The sequence below is a fragment of the Mobula hypostoma genome, chromosome 4 (assembly GCF_963921235.1).
Source record: "Mobula hypostoma chromosome 4, sMobHyp1.1, whole genome shotgun sequence".
Lineage (NCBI taxonomy): Eukaryota > Metazoa > Chordata > Chondrichthyes > Myliobatiformes > Myliobatidae > Mobula > Mobula hypostoma.
In genome coordinates this window covers 166,660,335-166,681,277 of record NC_086100.1, presented here as the reverse complement: position 1 = coordinate 166,681,277, position 20,943 = coordinate 166,660,335, and the positions used below count along the sequence as shown (strand labels likewise).

The 20,943-nt window shown below is 40.2% G+C and overlaps 1 protein-coding gene across 1 annotated transcript; it reads left to right on the top strand.

Annotated features, from left to right (window-relative positions):
• The first annotated feature begins 903 nt into the window (after positions 1 to 903).
• trmt10a (tRNA methyltransferase 10A) lies at positions 904 to 20,866 on the top strand. The gene is made up of 8 exons (XM_063046903.1): positions 904 to 1,015; positions 4,590 to 4,865; positions 6,715 to 6,877; positions 7,899 to 7,970; positions 14,145 to 14,219; positions 16,872 to 17,021; positions 17,211 to 17,316; positions 17,610 to 20,866. Exons 2-8 carry the CDS (start codon positions 4,630 to 4,632, stop codon positions 17,876 to 17,878), a joined length of 1,071 nt encoding a protein of 356 aa, XP_062902973.1. The 5' UTR covers positions 904 to 1,015; positions 4,590 to 4,629; the 3' UTR covers positions 17,879 to 20,866.
• The last annotated feature ends 77 nt before the right edge of the window (positions 20,867 to 20,943 follow it).

Genomic DNA, 20,943 nt, shown 5'->3' with positions numbered 1-20,943 from the left:
CAGCATCTTGCAATAAGTTGTGAAAAACTTGGTTCAAATCTCTGTGTGGACAAAGCAATTACTAGAATTCTTAAATATAAATTTAACTGGTGCGTTTCATCTTAATGACATTTTTTAGAGCCTTTTGGGGTAGAATGTACAGCTGCAGTGGAGTATTGGTTTTAATAGAAAGAAAAAACATTTTTGCTTATGTACCAGGCATTCCTGACCTTTGATCTCCTTGCCTTTGGACCTTGACCTCACTCCGTCAGTACTTTTTTTTATCCATTTGGTCAAAAAATGCCAATGCTAAAAACTCGCTAGAGTTGTTAGCAGTTATAAGGCAAATACTCTGTTGGCCTTCAGATGCAGAAGGATTTGCGACTGCACAGGATCTTGGTAATATCCCAACTGGAGTTTTGTGTAGATACAAGAGATTGTAGATGTTGCAATCCAAAGCAGTAAACAAAAAAGCTGGAGGAACTCAGTGGGTCAGGCAGTATCTTTGGAGGGAAATGACAGTCGGCGTTTTGGTTAGAGAACCTTCATCTGGACTGCGACAGTCAATATTTCAGGTCAAGACCTTCAAATGCAGTTTCAGTTTTCTTATCAAAGGATGTTTTGTCACGGACGAAGGTGAAATGAGAAAAGGTTAGTGCAGATTTTGTGGCTGGTTCCTAGCTATCATTTTAGGGATGAACTGTCGGATGATTTCGTGTGAGGCTCTAGGCAATGATTTCCAGTATTAAAGGTGCCGGGTAATGCTACAGGAAGCAAAATACTTCACCCCTTAAATCTTATTCACTAGTATGTTCAAATACTGGCTTTCTGAGACCGTCCCACATCCGAAATCCCGGGACATTGAGTACTGTCTCACCTCACTCTGACCTGAGTTGTGGATCCGCCCCAGTCGGTGCCGGATGATGACGTTATAAAGATGCGCTGGGCCTGGTGGTGACAGGCGAAGCCGCGGATTCGGCAGTTGTGATCTCGGTATTCTCGCCGATACCGGAGCGGCCCTCTCATATAGAGTCAGGTGGGTCAGAAAACTCCCTGCCAGGGTGACCAATGCCCCAAGAATACGCCCAGGTGCCGTTTAGCCACCACATCGAGGTTTGAGCACCCGTTCGCGGGGTGATACAGCGGCGCGCGATGGTTGGCTGACGACGTTTCCATGGGAATAGGTAGTTTGACGGACCCTCAGCCCCTCTCCCTCTTCTGACCCTCCTCTTCGTACAGTACGGGAACAGGCTTCTTGACCCATCATGATGCAATTTCTAACTAATCCTATCTGCCTGCGCGTGGTCCATATCTGCATTCTCTGCCGGCTCATGTGCCCATCTAGGAGCTTCTTAAACGTTACTATCACTATCTACTACCATTAATTTCCCTGGCAGCGGGTTCCAGGCACCCACTGTGGTGTGTTTGAAAAAAACACTTGCCCTACACATCTTTGAATTATCTTAAATGTACGCCCTCTGTTGTTAGATACTCTGCCCCTGGGGAAAAAGAGGCCAATAGCCTACCTATACCTCTGATAATCTTATAAACTTTTGTCAGGTTTCCCTTCAGCTTCTGCTGCTCCAGAATTCCAGTTTGTCCAGTCTCTCCTTATAGTTTATACCCTATAATCTAGGCAGCATCTTGGTAAATTTCCCTACTATCTGCAAATGTCACTCCACCCTTCAAGAAAGGAAGGAGCCAGAAGAAAGGAAACTAAAGGCCAATTAGTCTGACCCCAGTATTTGGGAAGATGTTGGAGTCAATTGTTAAGGACAAGGTCTCAGGGTACTTGGAGGCACGTAATCGCTCTATTCTTGGTTGGTGCGGCTGTAACAAAACCAAATTTCCCTCGGGATTAATAAAGTATATCTATCTATCTATCTATCTAATGAAATAGGCCATAGTCAGCATGGTTTCCTCAGGGGAAAATTTTGCCTGACAAATCTATTGGAATTCTGTGAAGAAATAGCAAGCAGGATAGACAAAGGAGAATCAGCTGGTCTTGTGTATTTGGATTTTCAGGAGGCTTTTGACAAGGTGCCACCATAAGGGTGCTTAACAAGCTATGAGCCCATGGTATTACAGGATACTAGCATGGATAAAGCAGTGGTTGCTTGGCAGGAGGCAAAGAGTGGGAATGAAGGGAGCCTTTTCTGGCTGGCTGCCAGTGACTAGTGATGTTCCACAGGGGTCTGTGTTCTTTTTACATTATATGTCAGTGATTTGGATAACGGTATTTATGACTTTGTTGCAAAGTTTGCAGATGATATGAAGATAGGTGGAGGGGCAGGTACTTTTGAGGAAGTTGCCTCGTTATAGGAAGGATGTGGATGCTATAGAGAGACTGCAGAGGAGATTTAGAAGGATGTTGCCTGGATCAGAGAGCATTCCTTATGAGAATAGGTTGAGTGAACTTGGCCTTTTCTCCTTGGAGTGACAGAGGATGAGAGGTGACCTTATAGAGGTGTCTAAAATGATGAGAGGTAATGATCATGTGGATAGTCAGAGACTTTTTCCCAGGGCTGAAGTGGCTTAGCACAAGGGGGCATGATTTTAAGGTGCCTGGAAGTAGGTACAATACAAGGGGAATGTCAGGGGTAAGTTTTTCACACAGAGAGTGGTGGGTGCATGGAATGCACTGCCAGCGAAGGTAGTAGAAGCGGATACAATAGGGTCTTTTAAGAGACTCTTAGATAGGTACATGGAGCTTAGAAAAATACAGGGCTATGCAGTAGAAAAATTCTAGGCAGCTTCTAGAGAAGGTTACATGGTTGGCACAATATTGTGGGCCGAAGGGTCTGTTAATGTGCTGTGGATTTTCTATGTTCTAAGTAGAAAGGCTAGCTACAGAAGGACTTAGAAATGTTAGGAGAATGGGAAAAGAAATGGCAGATGGCATACAATGTTGGAAAGTATATGGTCATGCACTTTGGTAGAAGAAATGAAAGGGTTGACTATTTTCCAGATGGAGAGAAAATACCAAAACTGAGGTGCAGAGGGACCTGGGAGCCTTTGTGCAGGATTCCTTAAAGGGTAATTTGCAGGTTGAGTCTGTGCTGAGGAAGGCGAGTCCAATGTTAACATTCATTTCAAGAGGACTAGAACATAAAAGTAAGGATGTAAGTTGAAACTTTATAAAGCACTGGTGAGGCCTCACTTGGAGTATTGTGACCAGGTTTGGGCCCCTTATCTTAGAAAAAATGTGCTGAAATTGGAGAGAGTTCCAAGGTGGTTCACAAAAATGATTCCAGGATTGAATGACTTGTCAAATGAAGAGTGTTTAATGATTCTGGGCCTGTATTCACTAGAATTCAGAAGAATGAGGGGTGACCTCATTGAAACCTATCGAACGGTGAAAGGCCTTGATAGAGTGGATGTTTCCTATGGTGGGAGAGTCTAAGACTGGAGGACACAACCTTAGAATAGAGAGGTGTCCTTTTATAATGGAGATGGCGAATTTCTTTAGCCAGAGAGTAGTGAATCTGGAATTCATTGCCACAGGCAGTTGTGAAGGCCAAGTCTTTATGCATATTTAAGGTAAAGATTGATAGATTCTTGACTGGTCGGGCATGAAGGGATACGGTGAGAAGGCAGGAGACTGGGGCTGAGAGGAAAATTGTATCAGCCATGATGAAATGGCCGAGCAGGTGCAATGGGCCATATGGCCTCATTCTGCTCCTGTATCTTATGGTCAAAGCCACTACATCCTTCTTTGGGATGACCAGAAGTAAATTAAGTACTCCAGATGTGTCTTAAGCAGAGTTTTATAAAGGTGTAACTTAGCTCCCTGACTGTTGAATCTCAGGATCTCAAATATTAAAGGCAAGCATGCTATATACCTTCTTTACCACACTATCAACGTGCATCTCCTTAAGCTCGTGGCCTGAGCTATTTGATATTTCCACCCTCTATCCTCTTGCTGTCCTCTAACTATGGTCAATGGTTGTACTCTTTTGAATCACAGGGTTCACAAACATTTGGGGTAGCTCTCCATTGCATTGCTGAGAGTGTGTTGACCTGATGGAGAACCGAACATTCTTGATGAAACTTCATCTGTTCACCCTTCAGCTGCATGCAAAGAATCCTCAGCATAACTTAGAAAATTCTACATCCATTCCCATTTAACGGTGGGGGGGGGAGAACTTTTACTTTCCTGACTACAATAACTGCACTTCTTTATTACTTTGCTTTTAAAGCAGTTTGGGATGACCAGGTAATCATAGAATGATCTAGCTTTCCAAAGGTTAACAAGCAGATCCAGCAAGTAATTAAGAGTGGGCATTCACAGCTTCCTGAAAGTGGTGGCACAGATGGACAGGTTGTAGACTGAGGCAGTGACTATAAGAGATGGAATGTCATGTTATAGATGTGCAAAACTTCCATTAGACCAGGATTTTGTAGAACTGGAATAAATAAGTGTGATTGGAACAAAACTTATTATAACTATAGCGTGGTTTATGTCTTTGCCATTTGCAGAGGCAATTTTCTCAGAAATTTTTTAGAAAAGCTGCTGAAATTTTCAATCAATGTCTTTTCTTCACTGTGTATTTGAATTTTTTTTTATCATTTTAAACCAGAACTAATTTATTATTTTTCTCAAATCTTAGTGTGATGAGGTAGCATACTGTTTATAAAGTCCTGTCCACTATGGGATCTCAGGCATATGGTGAAGGGGCAGAACCTTCTGAAGCCTTCTTGAAAGATATGGATTCAAAGGATAAAGAAGTGGAACAGAATGGAATCAGTGACTGCGAATCCAGGGATGAGAAAAATCAATCAAAGGAGAATGAGTGGAATATTGGCAGAAAGGAACCCATATCAAAAAGACAGATGAAGAAGTTAATGAGGGAGAAACAATGGCAGGACCTAAAAGAGCAACGCAAGTATGTGTTATTGAACAAATATATCCCCGTTTTAATTTCCTTAGTCATCATTTATATCATGAATAGAAGTCAAAATCTCTCTTGTCAAATGAAATGATAAGACTTTTCTTGAGACTTTGATTTTTCTACCTCCTAATAACCCCCAACATATTTTCTTCAGTTGTGACATAGAAGCAAATGAAGCTGTATCCACAACTCACTGCAGCTTCTTGTGATCATGTGCAGAGCAGTTGCCATACCAAACTCTTATGCATCCAGAAGTCCTGCCAAAGGGTCTCGGCCTGAAATGTCAACTGTACTCATTTCCATAGATGCTGCCTGGCCTGCTGAGTTCCTGCAGCATTTTGTGTGTGTTGCTTGCATCCAGATATGATGCTTTCTATGGTAAGGGTCGAGGGGATCAGTTCTTATGTTTTGCTGACATTAAGGGAAAGGTTGTTGTCATAACACCATGTCACTATGCTCTCTATCTTCTTCCTATACTCCAATTCATAATGATTTGAGATATAGCTCACTACAGTGCTATCATCTGCAACCTTACAGATGGGATGAGAGGCAGAATCTGGCTACGCAGTCAGGAGTAGAGTAGGGGACTAAGGACGCAACTTATGGAGAATAATTCTGGCAGAGCTGCTGCTGCCAATCCTTACTGATTGCAGTCTGTTGGTCAGAAAGTCAGGCATCCAGTTGCAGAAGGAGGCATTGACTCCCAAGATCCAGAGTTTGGTGATGAGTTTGCTTGGAGTTTTGGTAATGAAGTATTATGCTAGAACAGTCTAGTCATATGTAGATGGGTAAGGGAATTTTTTTTTAAAGTTATGGACAGAATGGGACTCTGAGAGACAGAATACAACGGCTGCTGGAAAATGAATAAAAACATATGGGAATCATCTTCCACTTGCCTCAGATTTCCAATAACCATTGTATTTTTTATGCTGTCCAATTGCCCTCATGCTCTTCCTTTACATCCCATATAGACCTGATAAATGCAGCTAGTGCTTGTGTTACCTCCTCTGTATCAATGATTGGCACCTCTAGAGTCTCAATCATACTTCAGTTAATTCATTGCCAAATCATGCCCAGAATGCCAAAGTGTGAGAAGGGAAAACGTAGGTTACGAGGCACACCACTAGGTTTAGGAACGGTAATTACCCCTCAACCATCAGGCTCTTGAACCAGAAGGGATAACTTCACTTGTCCCATCATCGAATTACTCCCACAACCTATGGACGCACTTTCAGCAATTCTTCATCTCATGTTCTCAATATTTATTATTATTATTATTTTCTTTTTGCATTTGCAGTCTGTTGCCTTTTGCACATTGGTTGTTTGTCCATCCTCTTGGATGCAGTCTTCCATTAATTCTATTGTGTTTGTATTTGCTGTGAATGCCTGCAAGAAAATGAATCTCTGCAATGTAAATGATGACATACTGTATGTACTTTGATCTCCAATAGAAAGACTGATAGTCCACACTGGTAAGAATTCATTTCAGTTGCAGGAAAGATTATTTGAAAGAGGTTAAGGCATCACATACTGTATTAACTGTTCATGTACTGGGCCCTTTTTAAGAATTGTGATTTCAAGTTAATCAATATACCACATGCCATCTTGGCAAAACAGCAGTGCGGCAAGCCACCCGAAATTAACCTTGTCCTTGTCCATTCAATGCCACCTTTGCGGTACCATAGACACCATTTAATGCCGTCCAGTTTAGTTCATAACAACGAGGACTTTTACATTGAATAGCTACAAATAAACTAGCAACTTACCTTTCACTCACCAATAGTAGAATTAAATTTCTAAACTAATCACTTTGTGACTAATATTTTTCTTCCTCTGGAGTCAGGCAGAAACGTAAAGAGAAGAAACTTAAAAAGAAATTAGAACGTCAAACTCGGATCGAAGATGGGATTGAAGAGTCTACTAAAAAGCGCTTTAAGAAAGATGTCATTCCAAGTAACATTCGTGTGGCACTGGACTGTAGCTTTGATAGTTTAATGGTGCTGAAGGTGAGAAAGAGTGAAAATAGCATAGATAGAGTTCACAGCTCTCCTCAGACAGAGACCTCCCCTTTGTAACAAGTTTAAAAGTCAGCACCCGTGTTGAACCTGTTAACACTGGGAAATTTCCAGGTTGCGCAGACCTTTATTGACCACAAAAAAAGATGGGGAAAGAGCAAATTGAAGTGCATCCAACAGGGGTGATGGGATTGAACACAAAACCAGCAGTCTGTCAGTACATGAAGTAGTCAGTAGCCTGGGCTCACCCTGTTGGGTAGGATGTACCCATGGATGCGGCATCTCAGTACTAAGAGGCTGCACTGTTCACCTCAGTCCACTAAACACCACTCCCACCACGGGCAACTCCTGCACATAATCATGGGTACTTTTCTCCTGCAGGAGTGCTAGCAGAGGTAGAGATTCATACCTGGTTCCAAACCTGAACTGGACAGTCAAAGCTGATGTCTTTTTGTTTTAAAGTACAGATGTTGACATATCTGTCAATGTTCAAACTGGAGGCCAAATAGTTATAATGAATCAGCAAGCAGTGGCGTAGTGCTAAATGTTCTTCTTTGTGACCCTCCCACAAAAATGTTTGGTGTCTTTTAAAAATAAATACTCATAAATTTAAAAATATTACCCTCCACCTCTTTCTCTTTAATTATTCAAAGTTCAGTCTTCAGTTTCCTTCTCTCTATTGAAAGTGATAATTACTCATAGCTGCCTTAATAGTGCACTATTCGTCTGAGTTTAAAAACAAAGTCGAAGTCACCAGGTGTTTGCAAGATTTACTGTGCTTATATTCTAAGTGTACCTCATCATCTCATGCTGTTCTCCCATCGTTGAATGGGTTTTGGGCAATTTATTGATGAAAAATGCTGTTAAAACTGACAACAAGTAATAGGATTTTGTAAATGTAAGGTGCATCCCTTGTTTGCACTATTTTGCTGTTCAACCTTGATCTATTTTGCAACATTCACGAAGGTATAAGGTGTGTGCACAAGAGTAAAAATTGTTTTATTTAATTTAGGATGTCAAAAAGCTACATAATCAGATTCAAAGATGTTACGCAGAAAATCGAAGGGCAACACATCCTGTAAAGGTAAGGTCTCACAATCAGTTTCAGTTGCTTGTGTGCGCATTGGAGAAATACAAAGTTGAATTTTACTCCTGAATCCAACTGCTTTCAGTACTTGGTGGTTATTACAGTTAATTTTAAGTAAAACATATTAGGTTGTGAAAGCATTTGGGAATAGAACCGTAATATCCCAAACAGTTTTATAGCCAATTAAACAGCAATGATTATTGTAATATAAGTGACACAGAAGCCAATTTAGTTTGTAGAATAGACCACAGACAGCTATGTGAAAAAGACCTGAGAGTTCTCAGATCTTCCATTACCTGTTCATCTGTTAACAAGTAATTTAACTGCGCAGGTGCAGATTTTTGTCTTTTGTCTGTAATTGGAACAGGGTCATTGAGTCTCCTCCTTAGTTTCCTAGTCATTATGGGCTTTACCTCCATAGAATCTCCTGTGAGTTCCATTGTTAGCCTCTCATTCTCAATTATCTTTTTCTTTTCTTCTAACTCAATCTTTTTATCTTCAAATTCCTTCACTGCCGCTTTCTTCTCTGTAGTATAATTCCTTTCCACTTGTTCTGTCTCCATTTGCAGAAAAAGCTCTGCATTTTGTATTCTTTCCTTGTATTATTGACCTAGTTTCTTCACCCTTTTCTGATACTCCTGCAAAGTGTCTTCCTGTAACTGCTGTAGCTGTCTCTTGAGAGATGTCAATTTCTCCTGGAACATCTGCTCTTTTACTTCCAGGTAGTCTTCATTATCCTGCTTATTGGCAATATCTGTCTCCCTGTCAACACTGTCTAGCTCCTCATTGTTGTTGTAATAGTCAACAATGGGTGAGAGGAGAGCTGTGGACATCTTCCCCGCCGAGCTGCCCTCCTTTGTTGACACATCTAGTGCCTTGATGGTGTGCCAATCCAACTGGATTTTCCTGAGCCATTCATGTCCCAGCAATGGTGGTCCTCCATTTTTCAGTACATAGAGGTCCAGCTGCTGTGTTTTGTCTCCGTAGGTCACTGTCACTTAAATTTTACCTTTGGGATGCACTTTCTGTCCTGTGCTGTCTTTAGCAGTAGTTTAGTTCGTTTCAGAGGTATGTGAGAAAAGTCATTTGTAGTCGTGTACAGAGATCACTGTTAAGGCTGAGCCTGTGTCCAACTCCATTTTCAGTCTCACATCTGCCACTTGTGGAGTGATCCATATTACTCTTCAATCATCTGTCTCCTTCACACTGTGAAGTTGCAGCCAAGAAAATTCACTTTTGTCTGGGTTGTTTTCATCAAAATTGCTTTCTTTCATTTTGTGCACATTGTTGTATTTTCCTTTCTGGGGTTTCTTGTTTCTCTGTATTTTGTCCTTTTCCTGCTTTTGCATACTCTGCCAATGTGACCCTGTTTGCCACAGTTTCTGCATTCTTTATCTTTAAACCAACAATCATCAGGGTCATGTGACCTGTTCCCACAATGGTAACGTTTGTTTCCTTCATTTCTGTTCAGTGACATTTTATTTGTGGCATATTCCAGAGATTTTTGTTGTATCTCGGAAGCTGTTTCGGTTGATATTGCAATGTTCAGCGCCTTCTCTAATGTAAGATCTTTTTCACCCAGGAGCTGCTTCTGTGTGGTTTTACAGTGCATGCCACACACTAACCTGTCTCTCAATGCGTCCAGTAGACCAGCTCCAAATTGACAATGTTCTGATAATTTGCGCAATTCAGCACAATATTCAGAAATGCTTTCATTTTTGCTCTGATTCCGTTTATGGAATTGAAATCTTTCAGTAATGACCAGTGGTTTGGGATTTAAGTGCTGTTGGAGGGTGTCTACTATTTGCTTGAACATTTTGTCAGCTGGCTTTTCAGGGGTTAACAAACTCCGTAGCAGCCCGTATGTTTTTGCTCCTATAATACTGAGTAAGACGCAAACATAAGGAAATCTGCAGATGCTGGAATTTCAAGCAACACACATTAAAAAATGCTGGTGAACGCAGCAGGCCAGGCAGCATCTATAGGAAGAGGTACAGTCGACGTTTTGGGCCGAGACCCTTCGTCAGGACTAACTGAAAGAAGAGCTAGTAGGAGATTTGAAAGTGGGAGGGGGAGGGGGAGATCCGAAATGATAGGAGAAGACAGGAGGGGGAGGGATGGAGCTAAGAGCTGGAATGTTGATTGGCAAATGGGATACGAAGCTGGAGAAGGGAGAGGACCATGGGACAGGAGGCCTAGGGAGAAAGAAAGGGGGGAGGGGGGAAGCCCAGAGGATGGGCAAGGAGTTATAGTGAGAGGGATAGAGGGAGAAAAAGAGGGAAGAGAGAGGAGGGGGAAAAAAATTAATAATAAATAACAGATGGGGTACAAAGAGAAGGTGGGGCAGTAACAGAAGTTAGAGAAGCCCATCCGTTACCATCCATTTGTACCCCATGTTGTTTATTTATTATTATTAATTTTTCTCTCTCTCCTTTTTCTCCCTCTGTCCCTCTCACTATACTCCTTGTCCATCCTCTGGGCTTCCCCCCTCCCCCTTTCTTTTCTCCCTTGGCCTCCCATCCCATGATCCTCTTATATCCCTTTTGCCAATCAACTTTCCAGCTCTTAGCTCCATCCTCCCCCCCTGTTTTCTCCTATCATTTCGATCTCCCACTCCCCCTCCCACTTTCAAATCTCTTACTGTCTCTTCTTTCAGGGTACGTCCGCACTACGCCGGATAATTTTGAAAACGAAGCTTTTTCTCTTCATTTTGCCCACCCGTCCACACTGAGCCGGCGTTTTCAGCCCCTGAAAACGGAGATTTTCAAAAACACTCTCCAGAGTGAATAAATCTGAAAACGCTTAATATCCGGCGTAGTGTGTACGGGATAACCAGAGAGATTTTAAAACGTTGTCATGACAACACAACAACAATGCTTTTTTCTGCTTCTGCTTGGTACTGCGCAAGCACTGCCGTACTGCTGTTATAACGCACAGTTGGTGTGAACGGCGTGAGAGTTAAATTGTAAAGTGAGCTTTTTTGACTATTTAAAAATGCTGTCATGATGTGCCGGAACAGATGTTCGTTGTTTTAACAACGAAGTGAAGAAGTGAATAAGTATACTCACTTCGCCCTGTTTTCTGTCCTTGCTTGTATGAAGGTGGTTTACCTATTTATGCAAGTACTTCTCTGACAATAGATGTGTAGCAGCCTAATGTAACATTGTATGGAAATACAAGATAACGCTGATGCAGACGTTTTATACATTTAACAGGGTGCTTTATTAATGCAACAGAGTTAGTCAGTTTTTCAATGTTCGTCGTCAACTGGGTCATACTGTCCGTGAACTCCCTGTCGGTTGCCTCCATACGCTCCAGTATTTGTTTTTTTTTAAAGTTTTAAGTCCTCCTGCGCGACAGCCAAGAGCAATTCCTTTAAAGTTTTTCTACTGTGTAACTGGACAAATGCGCACTAAGTATATCGTTTCCTCTTTGCTTGTTTTCTCTGTGTGTCCTGTGCGTACCCAGTAGGAGGAGATACGCCCAAATATCCGCCTAATGTGGACAGAGATGTTTTGAAAAACGCTTAGTGTGGACGCCTGTCGTTTTTACTCGAAACCGGCGTTTTCAAAATTATCCGGCTTAGTGTGGACGTAGCCTCAGTTAGTCCTGACGAAGGGTCTCGGCCCGAAACATCGACTGTACCTCTTCCTATAGATGCTGCCTGGCCTGCTGCGTTCACCAACATTTTTTATGTGTATACTGAGTAAGACACTGGCTTTCTTTTCATCATTAACACTATTAGCCTCACAATATAACTCCACTCTTTCAATGTAAGTTGCCCAGTCTTCAATACCACTATCAAATGCTGAAATGGTTCCAAAAATCACCATCTTTGTTATGTTAATTAAGCCCCGTTCTCCCCTTATTTTCCTTTTTGACTCGCGTGTCCTTTTTGCTAGTGCCACGAGCGCACTCCATCTAGATGTGTGTGTCTTTTCTTTTTGTCTCCCTTCTGGGGCAGGCAGACCCTCAGTTCCTGGGGTCAGCGCCAGCTGTGGTCTCGGCTGGATGTGCTGCGGCTCCAACTGTGTCTCTTGGTCTCCCGACATTCCCGACCTGTGGCTGTGCATCCTTTTCCTTTCGGACTCACGGCCTTGCTCTGCCTTGGCTCGTACCTTGCGCTCTTCCTCCAAGTATTGTTATCAATTAAAACATGGCGTTCTGATGCGATGTAGGTTCATTAACGATGTTGTGTATGTGGCCGGGTTACACAACAAAGCCGTAAATAAAAACGCTGGAGATGGGAGCTAAGTTAACAGGGTTCTTTACTGACTGAAACCAAACTGAGCGCACATGTACAGATCAATACATGTGCTCAATACGTGCCTAATAGCGCATGCAACAACGTGTCCCTACAACATAAAGTTGTCCCATATTATACAGTAGCTATACAGAATGTAGAACAGTACAGCGTAGGGTCAAGCCCTTTGCTACATCATGTCAGTGCCAACTGTTAACTAATCCAACCTGCCTACACATGATCCCAATCTCTCCTTTCCTCTGTCTGTCTAAATGCCTCTTAAACATTAGTATCTTGTTTGCTTTAACTACTTCCCCTGGTAGCATGTTCCAAGCACCTACAATGTTCTGTGGGGAAAAAGCTTGCCTTGTACTGTAAATCTTCTTAAAGCTTTTCTCCTCTCACCTTATCGCTTTACTCTCTCATATTTGACTATTCCTCCTTTTGGGGGGGGGGGGTGGAATCTCTGTTTGCCGTAACTATGCTTCTTATAATTTTATCTATTTCTTTCTCAGCATCCAATGCTCAAAATTTTTAAAAATCACTTCTCCTTTTTTGGAATTTGTTTTTTTATACTTTTTATAAGATATTAGTTGAACTAATGCAAGACTAAAATTGTAGTTTTAATTATAGTTTCTTTTTGATTGACATAATTTGTAATTTTAGCAATTTGTATCTTCAACAAACTCGTATTTTTCACAATATGTGGTGATTTGCCTCCACTTACTGGTAGAAAGCGGTATAGCAGTTACATAACGGTTTATTGCCCTTTTTCACTTTTCAGTGGCTAAGTGTTAACACATAACCTACGCAATATGATTGTGCAGCCGTTGATTGGTTTATTCTTTTTCTTTTCAAATCTTTTTATTATTATTATTATCCAAAATTAACAAGAGTACATTGAAGTAGGCAACACTTACAGAGTCTTAAGAAGAAAAACATTATTCCAAAGATTGAAAAAATTTTGGTGACGGGGAAAAAAAACTCACTAAGCAAGAAAAAGTGAGGAAAAAAACCCCCGGAGCCATATGTCATACAAAAAGCTTCTAACGATAAACATCAAACCGCCAGCAAGAAAAAAAAATACCAAAAATTTACAATTAGATCGTGGAGGAAATCTACCAATTAACTCAAATGATAGTAACGAGCAAATGAACTCCATCTTTTCTCAAAATCAAACATAGGTCAAAAGTTCGACTTCCAATTTTCTCCAAACTAAGACATAGCATCACTTGAGAGAACCATTGTGACAAAATGGGAGCCAATGTATCCTTCCACTTCAACAAAATGGCCCTCCTAGTTATCAATGTAACAAATGCAATAACATGTTGGTCAGACAAAGAGATACTGCGGATATTTTGAGGAATTATTCCAAAAAGCACAATTAATTTGTTAGGTTGTAAATTAATGTTAAGTGCTTTAGAAATTCTTATCTAAGGAATTTCTCTTATCTGGATTATAAAGATGATAGATTTTTGTTAAAAATGCCATCTTTTTCTTTAATCTTGGTCCTTTGGTCCTTAATTCCTTGGTCCTTTGGTCCTCAGCTCTTCACTCAGTTTTAAATATCAGTGTTTAAACTTTAAAATAAACGATCATGAAGAAACATGGTTTTCACTCATTCTTGAACTCCTAAAAGAATCCAGGGATTGAAAATTACCAAGTTCCAACATCTTATAACTTCTACTCTGTATTCCGGGCCACACTTAGTGAAACTCTTCTGCATCCTTTCCAAAGCTTCCACATCTTCTTGTAATGTGGTGGACAGAGCTACATGCAATACTCAATATGACTTATCTAAAGTTGTATACAGCTGTTTTCTAGACATTGTTAAGTGTTCTATGGTGTTGAAAGTTTGAATGTAATTATGATAACAAACTCTGGAGCTTTTGAGCAAGTATTAATTCTTATTTTACCTCCTTTTCTAGATGTTCTTGACCAGTCATAGTGGACAACTAAAGAAAAATATGGATGAAAATGACAAAGGATGGGTCAACTGGAAGGTACAAAGAAAGTATTTATGGAGTAGTTTGATTGGGCCAATGACAATGAGTGGTTGCTTCTGTTGGACTGTTTTCTGGCTGAGCAGTTTACCAGAACTAATCGAATAGCCCTCAAAATAGCTAGAAATTCTCCAGCACAGATTCCTGCCGATTTCTCTTTTGAACTATTGGGTTTGGCCTTCACATGCTACCTCACTGACCTTGAATGATACTTTAGGATGTTTTGCAGAAAAACAATGCTTGCTGTCCTACCTAAGTGGCTCGTAGTCCAGAAAAATATGTATTTTAAAAATGTGTAAGCTCATAAGCCATAGGAGCAGAATTAGGCCATTCAGCCCATCGAGTCTGCTCTGCCATTTCATTATGGCTGACTCATTTCCCTCTCAATCCCATTGTCCTGCCTTCTCCCCGTAACCTTTCACACCATGACTAATAAAGAATCTATCAACTTCTGACTTAAATACACCCAATAAGCTGGCCTCCACACCGCCTCTGGCTGTGAATTCCACAGATTCACCACCCTCTAGCGAAAGAAATTTCTCTTCATCTCTATTCTAAATGGATGTCCTTCTATTCTGTGGCTATGCTCACGGGGTTCAATGAAATCCCTCATCATTCTTCTAAATTCCAGTGAGTACAGGCCCAGAGCCATTAAACGTTCCTTACATGATAACCTTTTTGTTCCTGGAATCATTCTCAAGAACCTTCTCTGAACTCTCTCTAATGTCAGCACATCATTTCTTAGATAAGGGGTAATGCCAGAATCTATTGATTCTTGAAATATCATCACTGATGCCTCCACAATTTCTTCAGCTACCTCTTTTAGAACCTTGGGGTGTAGTCCATTGGACCATGTGACTTACCTACCTTCAGACCTTTCAGCTTCCCCCTGGTAATAGCAACTGCACTCATTTCTGTCCCCTGACACTCTCGAACTTCGGGCATACTGTTAGTGTCTTCCACAGTGAAGACTGAAGCAAAATACTTATTTAGTTTGTATGCTATTTTCTTGTCCCCAATTACTACCTCTCCAGCATCATTTTCCAGCTGTCCAAAATCTACTCTCACCTCTCTTTTACTCTTCATATATCTGAAAAACTTTTCGTATCCTCTCTGATATTCATAATTTATCATTTCCCTAGTTGAAGTTTTTTTAGATGTCTTCTATGGGTTTTTTAAAGTTTCCCAATTGTCTAACTTACTACTAATTTTTGATCTAGTTATATAACCTCTCTTTTGCTTTTACGTTGGCTTTAAGTTCCCCCGTCAGCCACATTTGCATTATCCTGCCTTTGGAATACTGCTCCTTCTTTCGGATGCATCTATTCTGCGCCTTCCGAATTGCTCCCAGAAATACCAGTCATTGCTGCTTTCTCATCATCCCCGTTAGTGTCCCCCTCCAATCAACTTTGGCCAGCTTCTCTCTCATGCTTCTATTCCACTGTAATACTGATACGTCTGACTTTAGCTTCTCCCTCTCAAATTGCAAGGTGTATCTATCATATTATGATCACCACCTCCTAAAGGTTCCCGAATCCCTTAAGCTCCCTAATCATTTCACAATACCCAATCCAAAATGGCAGATCCTCTTGTGGGCTTAACGACAAGCTGCTCAAAAGCCATCTCATAGGCACTCTACAAATTCTCTCTTGGGATCCAGCACCAACCTGATTTTCCCAATCTACCTGCATATTGAAATCTCCCATTTCAACATCATTTGATTCTTCATCATAGCATTGCCCTTTTGACATGCTTTTTCTGTCTCCCATCCTAACTTGGAGCCCACATTCTGGTTGCTGTTCAGAGGCCTGTATATAACTCCCTTCAGGGTAATTTTAACCTTGCAGTTTCTTAACTCTATCCGCAAAGATTCAACATCTTCTGATCCTATGTCATTTCTTTCTAAGGATTTGATTTAATTTTTTGCCATCAGAGTCACACTACCCCCTCGCTGTGTTGCCCACAATGTCATACCTGTCAATCTCTAACTATTCTACAAGTTGATCCCCCTTATTCCGTATACTACGTGCATTCAAATATAACACCTGCACGCTTCACTCTTTTTGATTTTTGTCCCTGTTGCACTGCAGCCCATCCCACTGACTACAATTTTACCCCTCATTTGCCTGCCCTTTCTGGCATTCTCACTACACACTGCCTCTGCTTGTATACCAACTGCCCCCATCCTCCGCTCTATCACTCTGGTTCACATCCCCCTGCCAACTTAGTTTAAACCCTCCCCAACAGTTCTAGCAAACCTGCCCAAGGATATTGGCCCTCTTCTGGTTCAGATATAACTCGACTTTGTTTTCCCAGCTTCATGATATTAACCCCCTCTCTCTTTGTAATCCCTTCCAACTTTACAACTCTCCCAGATCTCTGCTCTGATGTATATTTTGATTTAAATCATTTCTTTAAATTGTGTCTTATGCCTGGAATTCTGACAACCTTCTATTCTTGTCAATCTCTTTGATCAAATCTATTTTCAACTATCCTCGTATATCATGCATGGTTTGGTCAAATTTTGCTTGATATCACTCCTGTGAAGTGCCTTGGCACATTTTACAAAGTCAGAAAGTAGTATTATTGCAAGTTAACACTGATGAATTAGTAACAACACTGACCTGATTTATTATCATTTAAACTTTTTAGGGAATCACTGTTACCTCAAATCATTTCAGCGAAATAATAAAGAAGGAAGACCTGGTTTATCTTACGTCTGATTCCCCAAATGTGCTTAATGAGCTGGATGCAAGCAAAGCTTATGTCATTGGTGGCTTGGTGGATCATAATCACCACAAGGTAATCTGAAACTTATATACCCTTAGAGCCAGCACTTTTTGAGATTAGAGCAGTTTGCAGTTTTTATTTCAGTGTGGCATAATATGAATGTTGAAAGTTATTCTTAATGTTGGAATCCCACAAACAATTAGGAGCTTTAAGAAAACAAGCTAAACATTGCTTATTGTGTTTATGTGGCTACTATTTCAGGGTTTAACATATGATAATGCACTGAAGCTAGGAATTGCACATGCCCAGCTTCCTCTTGGAAATTATGTGAAAATGAATAGCCGCAAAGTCTTAACAGTAAATCACGGTAAGTAGTAAAATCAGTTTCATTCTATTAAAACGCACAGCAAATGTACTTTTTTTTGGATAAAATATGGCTGTTACATACAAATGATTTACAATAATATGATTAAATTGCATGACTCAGTGAAGTAACAGAGAGATATAAATAATGACCAACAGCAAAAAAAAATACATCAGCTGTTTCGCAGAGGGATTTTGAACCCTTCTGGATGGTGTCAATGGCTTGAAAATTAGACTCAAAAATAATTGTCCATCCTATTGTCTGATTGTGAAATGGAACTATTTTCATTCCTGCAGTATTTGAAATAATCCTGGCATATCTGGAGAAGCAAGATTGGAAGAAAGCTTTTTTCACAGTGCTGCCACAGCGCAAAGGAGCAGTTCCTGCAGGAGAGGTTGGTAACACCGAACAATACCATGCTGGTGCTGACTCGGACACTTGTGATTCTACAGAAATGGGGACAGCAACGTCAGCAGCTTGTGCACTAGAAGACAAAAAGCCTACTGACTTAAATTGTGAAGACAGAAGCTTAGGAATCAAGGATGAACTACATGGTGAAGTGTAGTCCTTTCTCAATTTGATTCAATACTTGACTGGTGCTTTGAAGTTTTATTTGTATGGGTTAAAGGAAGCAAAATCAAGTCTTTCCATGTGGCTTCATAGTTCTTATTCCTCGTGATATTTAAGTCAGTGAATACAGAAAATAAATCATTTTTAGTGAATGAATTGGATTAATTTAAAGAACTTTAGTCAAGATTGACAGTTGTTTTATTTTTCAGCAGCTCCACTGTTAGATTTATAATGTTAAAATTACACTCACCATAAGTGCCATTTTGCATTTCGGTATTTCGGATGCTTTGAATTACTCCAGTTCATTTTGACTGCATAATCTTAGCTATTCTTTATTACTTTACAAAGGCACAACTATCAGAATCATATTTATTATCACCAACTGTATGATGTGAAGTTTGCTTTGCAATATCAGTACAGTTCAAAGTCACAAAATTACCATAATTACAAAACTAAATAGTGTCTGTAAAAAGAAAAAAAGGAATAACAAAGTACTGTTCATGGTAATTCAGAAATCGGATTGCAGAGGGGAAGAAACTGCTTCTGAGTTATCGAGTGTGGGTCTTCAGGCTCCTGGATCTCCTCCCGGATGGTAGTAATAAGAAGGGAGCATGTCATGTAACTCCCACAGATTAAGCACATTCTGTGATTATGATAAACTAGATTACACGTAATTCAAAGATGAATTCAATCCATTTTCCATAAGGAGGCCATGTTTGCTTTAAGTTGCAAATATATATCGTATTTGATTTACAACGGACCAAGCTGATATTTGCCAAATAACAGTAATTCAGACTTCAGCCTGCTTCACTGATGTGTAGTGGAATCAGCAACCAACCAGTTTGTCAAAATAACCCAATAATATAATCTTCCACCTTAGTTGCTAAGATCGAATTTACTTCAAAAACCTCTAGGGCTGTCAATAAAGCATTAAACAAGAATTGAATATCACTATTGAACATCGCGATTTGGCAAAACCCTGAGGGTGACATCAAACTTTCCTTCCTCAGGATTAATTATGATACATCTTGACTGTAAAAATACATTAAAATTCTTTTTTGCATTGTTTCAGGACATGTTGAGAACAGCGTAAAATGGTTCAGATAATTAAATAAGGTTTTTTGTGGTTCAAGGTAGCCATTTGTCCACTCATATCTATCCCACTTTCCAGTGAAAATCTGCTGGACTGAGTTACCTTTCTATATTTAACTATGTCTCCCTCATCAACAGTGTCTCATCCTCCTATCAAAGTAATTTGAACTTTCCCCAGCAGCACGAGCAAACTTCCTTGCAATGATGTTGGACCCTTTCCAGTTCAGATGAAACCTATGTAGCTTGTCACATCTTTCCCAGTAACAGTCCTTCCTCCTACTTCATCTCTGATCTGTCCTCCTAGTCTTCTGCTCAGTCCACATAGGACTGTAATCTATGGTTTAAAACCATGTGCATCCAACTCTTCAATTTGCTCTTTAGTGCCCTCTATTCAGGTTGCAGGACATCATCACTCTTGCCTGTGTCATGAGTACCAATATGAACCACCTTTATCTGTTCGTACTCCCTTTCTTGAACAGTGCTTCCAGAAATGGCCGCTTCTGGCATCTTAGTCATCCCCAGTGTTCACACTCCACCACTGTATGAGAATCGGGTTTAATATCATTGGCATATGTCATGAAACGTGCTGTTTGGCGGCAGCAGTACATTGCAAGACATTTACAACTCAAGAGTTCTAAAAGTAACAAAAAAGAAATCTTTTAAGGACTATACATATTAAAATATCCTCCAAAAGGACCACAACCTTGTCTTTGGGTTTGGAGGCTTGCGTGCTTTGGCCCTTTTTAGGGTCATCCATGCCAAACAGGTCAAAGGGTAGAGGCCAGACTAAGAGTGGTCCACTGTTCCTCCAGGTTCAGGGATTCAACTCAGAGCTAACAACCTTGACTTGTAAAAGAAAATTGTTATGGAAACAGCAGTGAAGAGTCCTTTTACACCTGAGTGTGACACTATCCTGAGTCTCCATCCAGGACTTGCATGTCTGACAGTAGTGAAAACCGAGGGGAAGCTAAAGACATGATGATTGAAAAAACCCTGAACAACGCCAGAGATAGAGAACCTTCATTACTGCACTAAACGCCAGTAACGTTAGTAAGTATTTTATAATTTATAATCCTTATAAGATTAGTGACATGTGCACTATCTCACTTTAAAATTAATTAAATCTAGGTTAAAACACTAGTATTGCACTAACATCTTAGTAGAATTACTTCTATATGTGCATTTGTTTATCATCAGCATAACCTCTTGGAATTAATTTAAGTGGTTAAAAAAAATTTCAAAGAAAATATAGATATTTACATGACGTTATAAAATGGATTAGAACTGACAATAGGATGTCTTCTGCACTGCAAGAGAGACAGCTTTAAAGTCGTTAAGTTTAGACAAACTTGTATTGTGTCTCTCTGTTGCCTTATGGCATGGTTTGATTTGTGTAAGTCCTTTTGTAGTGAGCTGCTGTAATTGGACCATGCTTAACAGAGAACCTTGACACTAAACTGACCTTTGTGCCCCTGACATCCAGTCAAGAAAAGCAAGAGATCGGAGATGGTTTTCCAAATCAATAGGTATATGATTTTAGAAGAATTGACAAAAATGAAATAAGATTTTAAATTTGTATATAATTGGAAGAGATTTAGTCTACAAAAGAGAATTCCAGAAACTGAATGACTATTAGGGTACAAAATCACACAGATATATAAAATAACCTGTATTTAAGAATCCGTATTTTGTACTGCTGTACAACCTTACCTAATGGTGCTACAGTAATTATGGTTGACGGTCTTGACTGGTATTTCAGTGGAGGTATCACCATTTCAAATCATCCCTAATGTGAGCAATCCATTGTCCAGGACCAGCTTTCAAACCAATCTGAAAGTAGACTTACTCATTTGTATGAATACTGACTAATTTGTTCAAGGAGTCAATTTCCCCCACAAATGCTCAATATTTAATTAATAAAATGATCATGTAAAATTCATTGGAATCAGAAAGTGTGTGCATAAGGAG

Excerpts from the sequence above, each read along its gene's own strand:
- trmt10a (XM_063046903.1), top strand. The coding sequence starts at position 4,630 with ATGGGATCTCAGGCATATGGTGAAGGGGCAGAACCTTCTGAAGCCTTC. Across the intron at positions 6,878-7,898 it reads ATAGTTTAATGGTGCTGAAG|GATGTCAAAAAGCTACATAA; the intron begins GTGAGAAAGAGT and ends TATTTAATTTAG. Across the intron at positions 14,220-16,871 it reads AAGGATGGGTCAACTGGAAG|GGAATCACTGTTACCTCAAA; the intron begins GTACAAAGAAAG and ends TAAACTTTTTAG.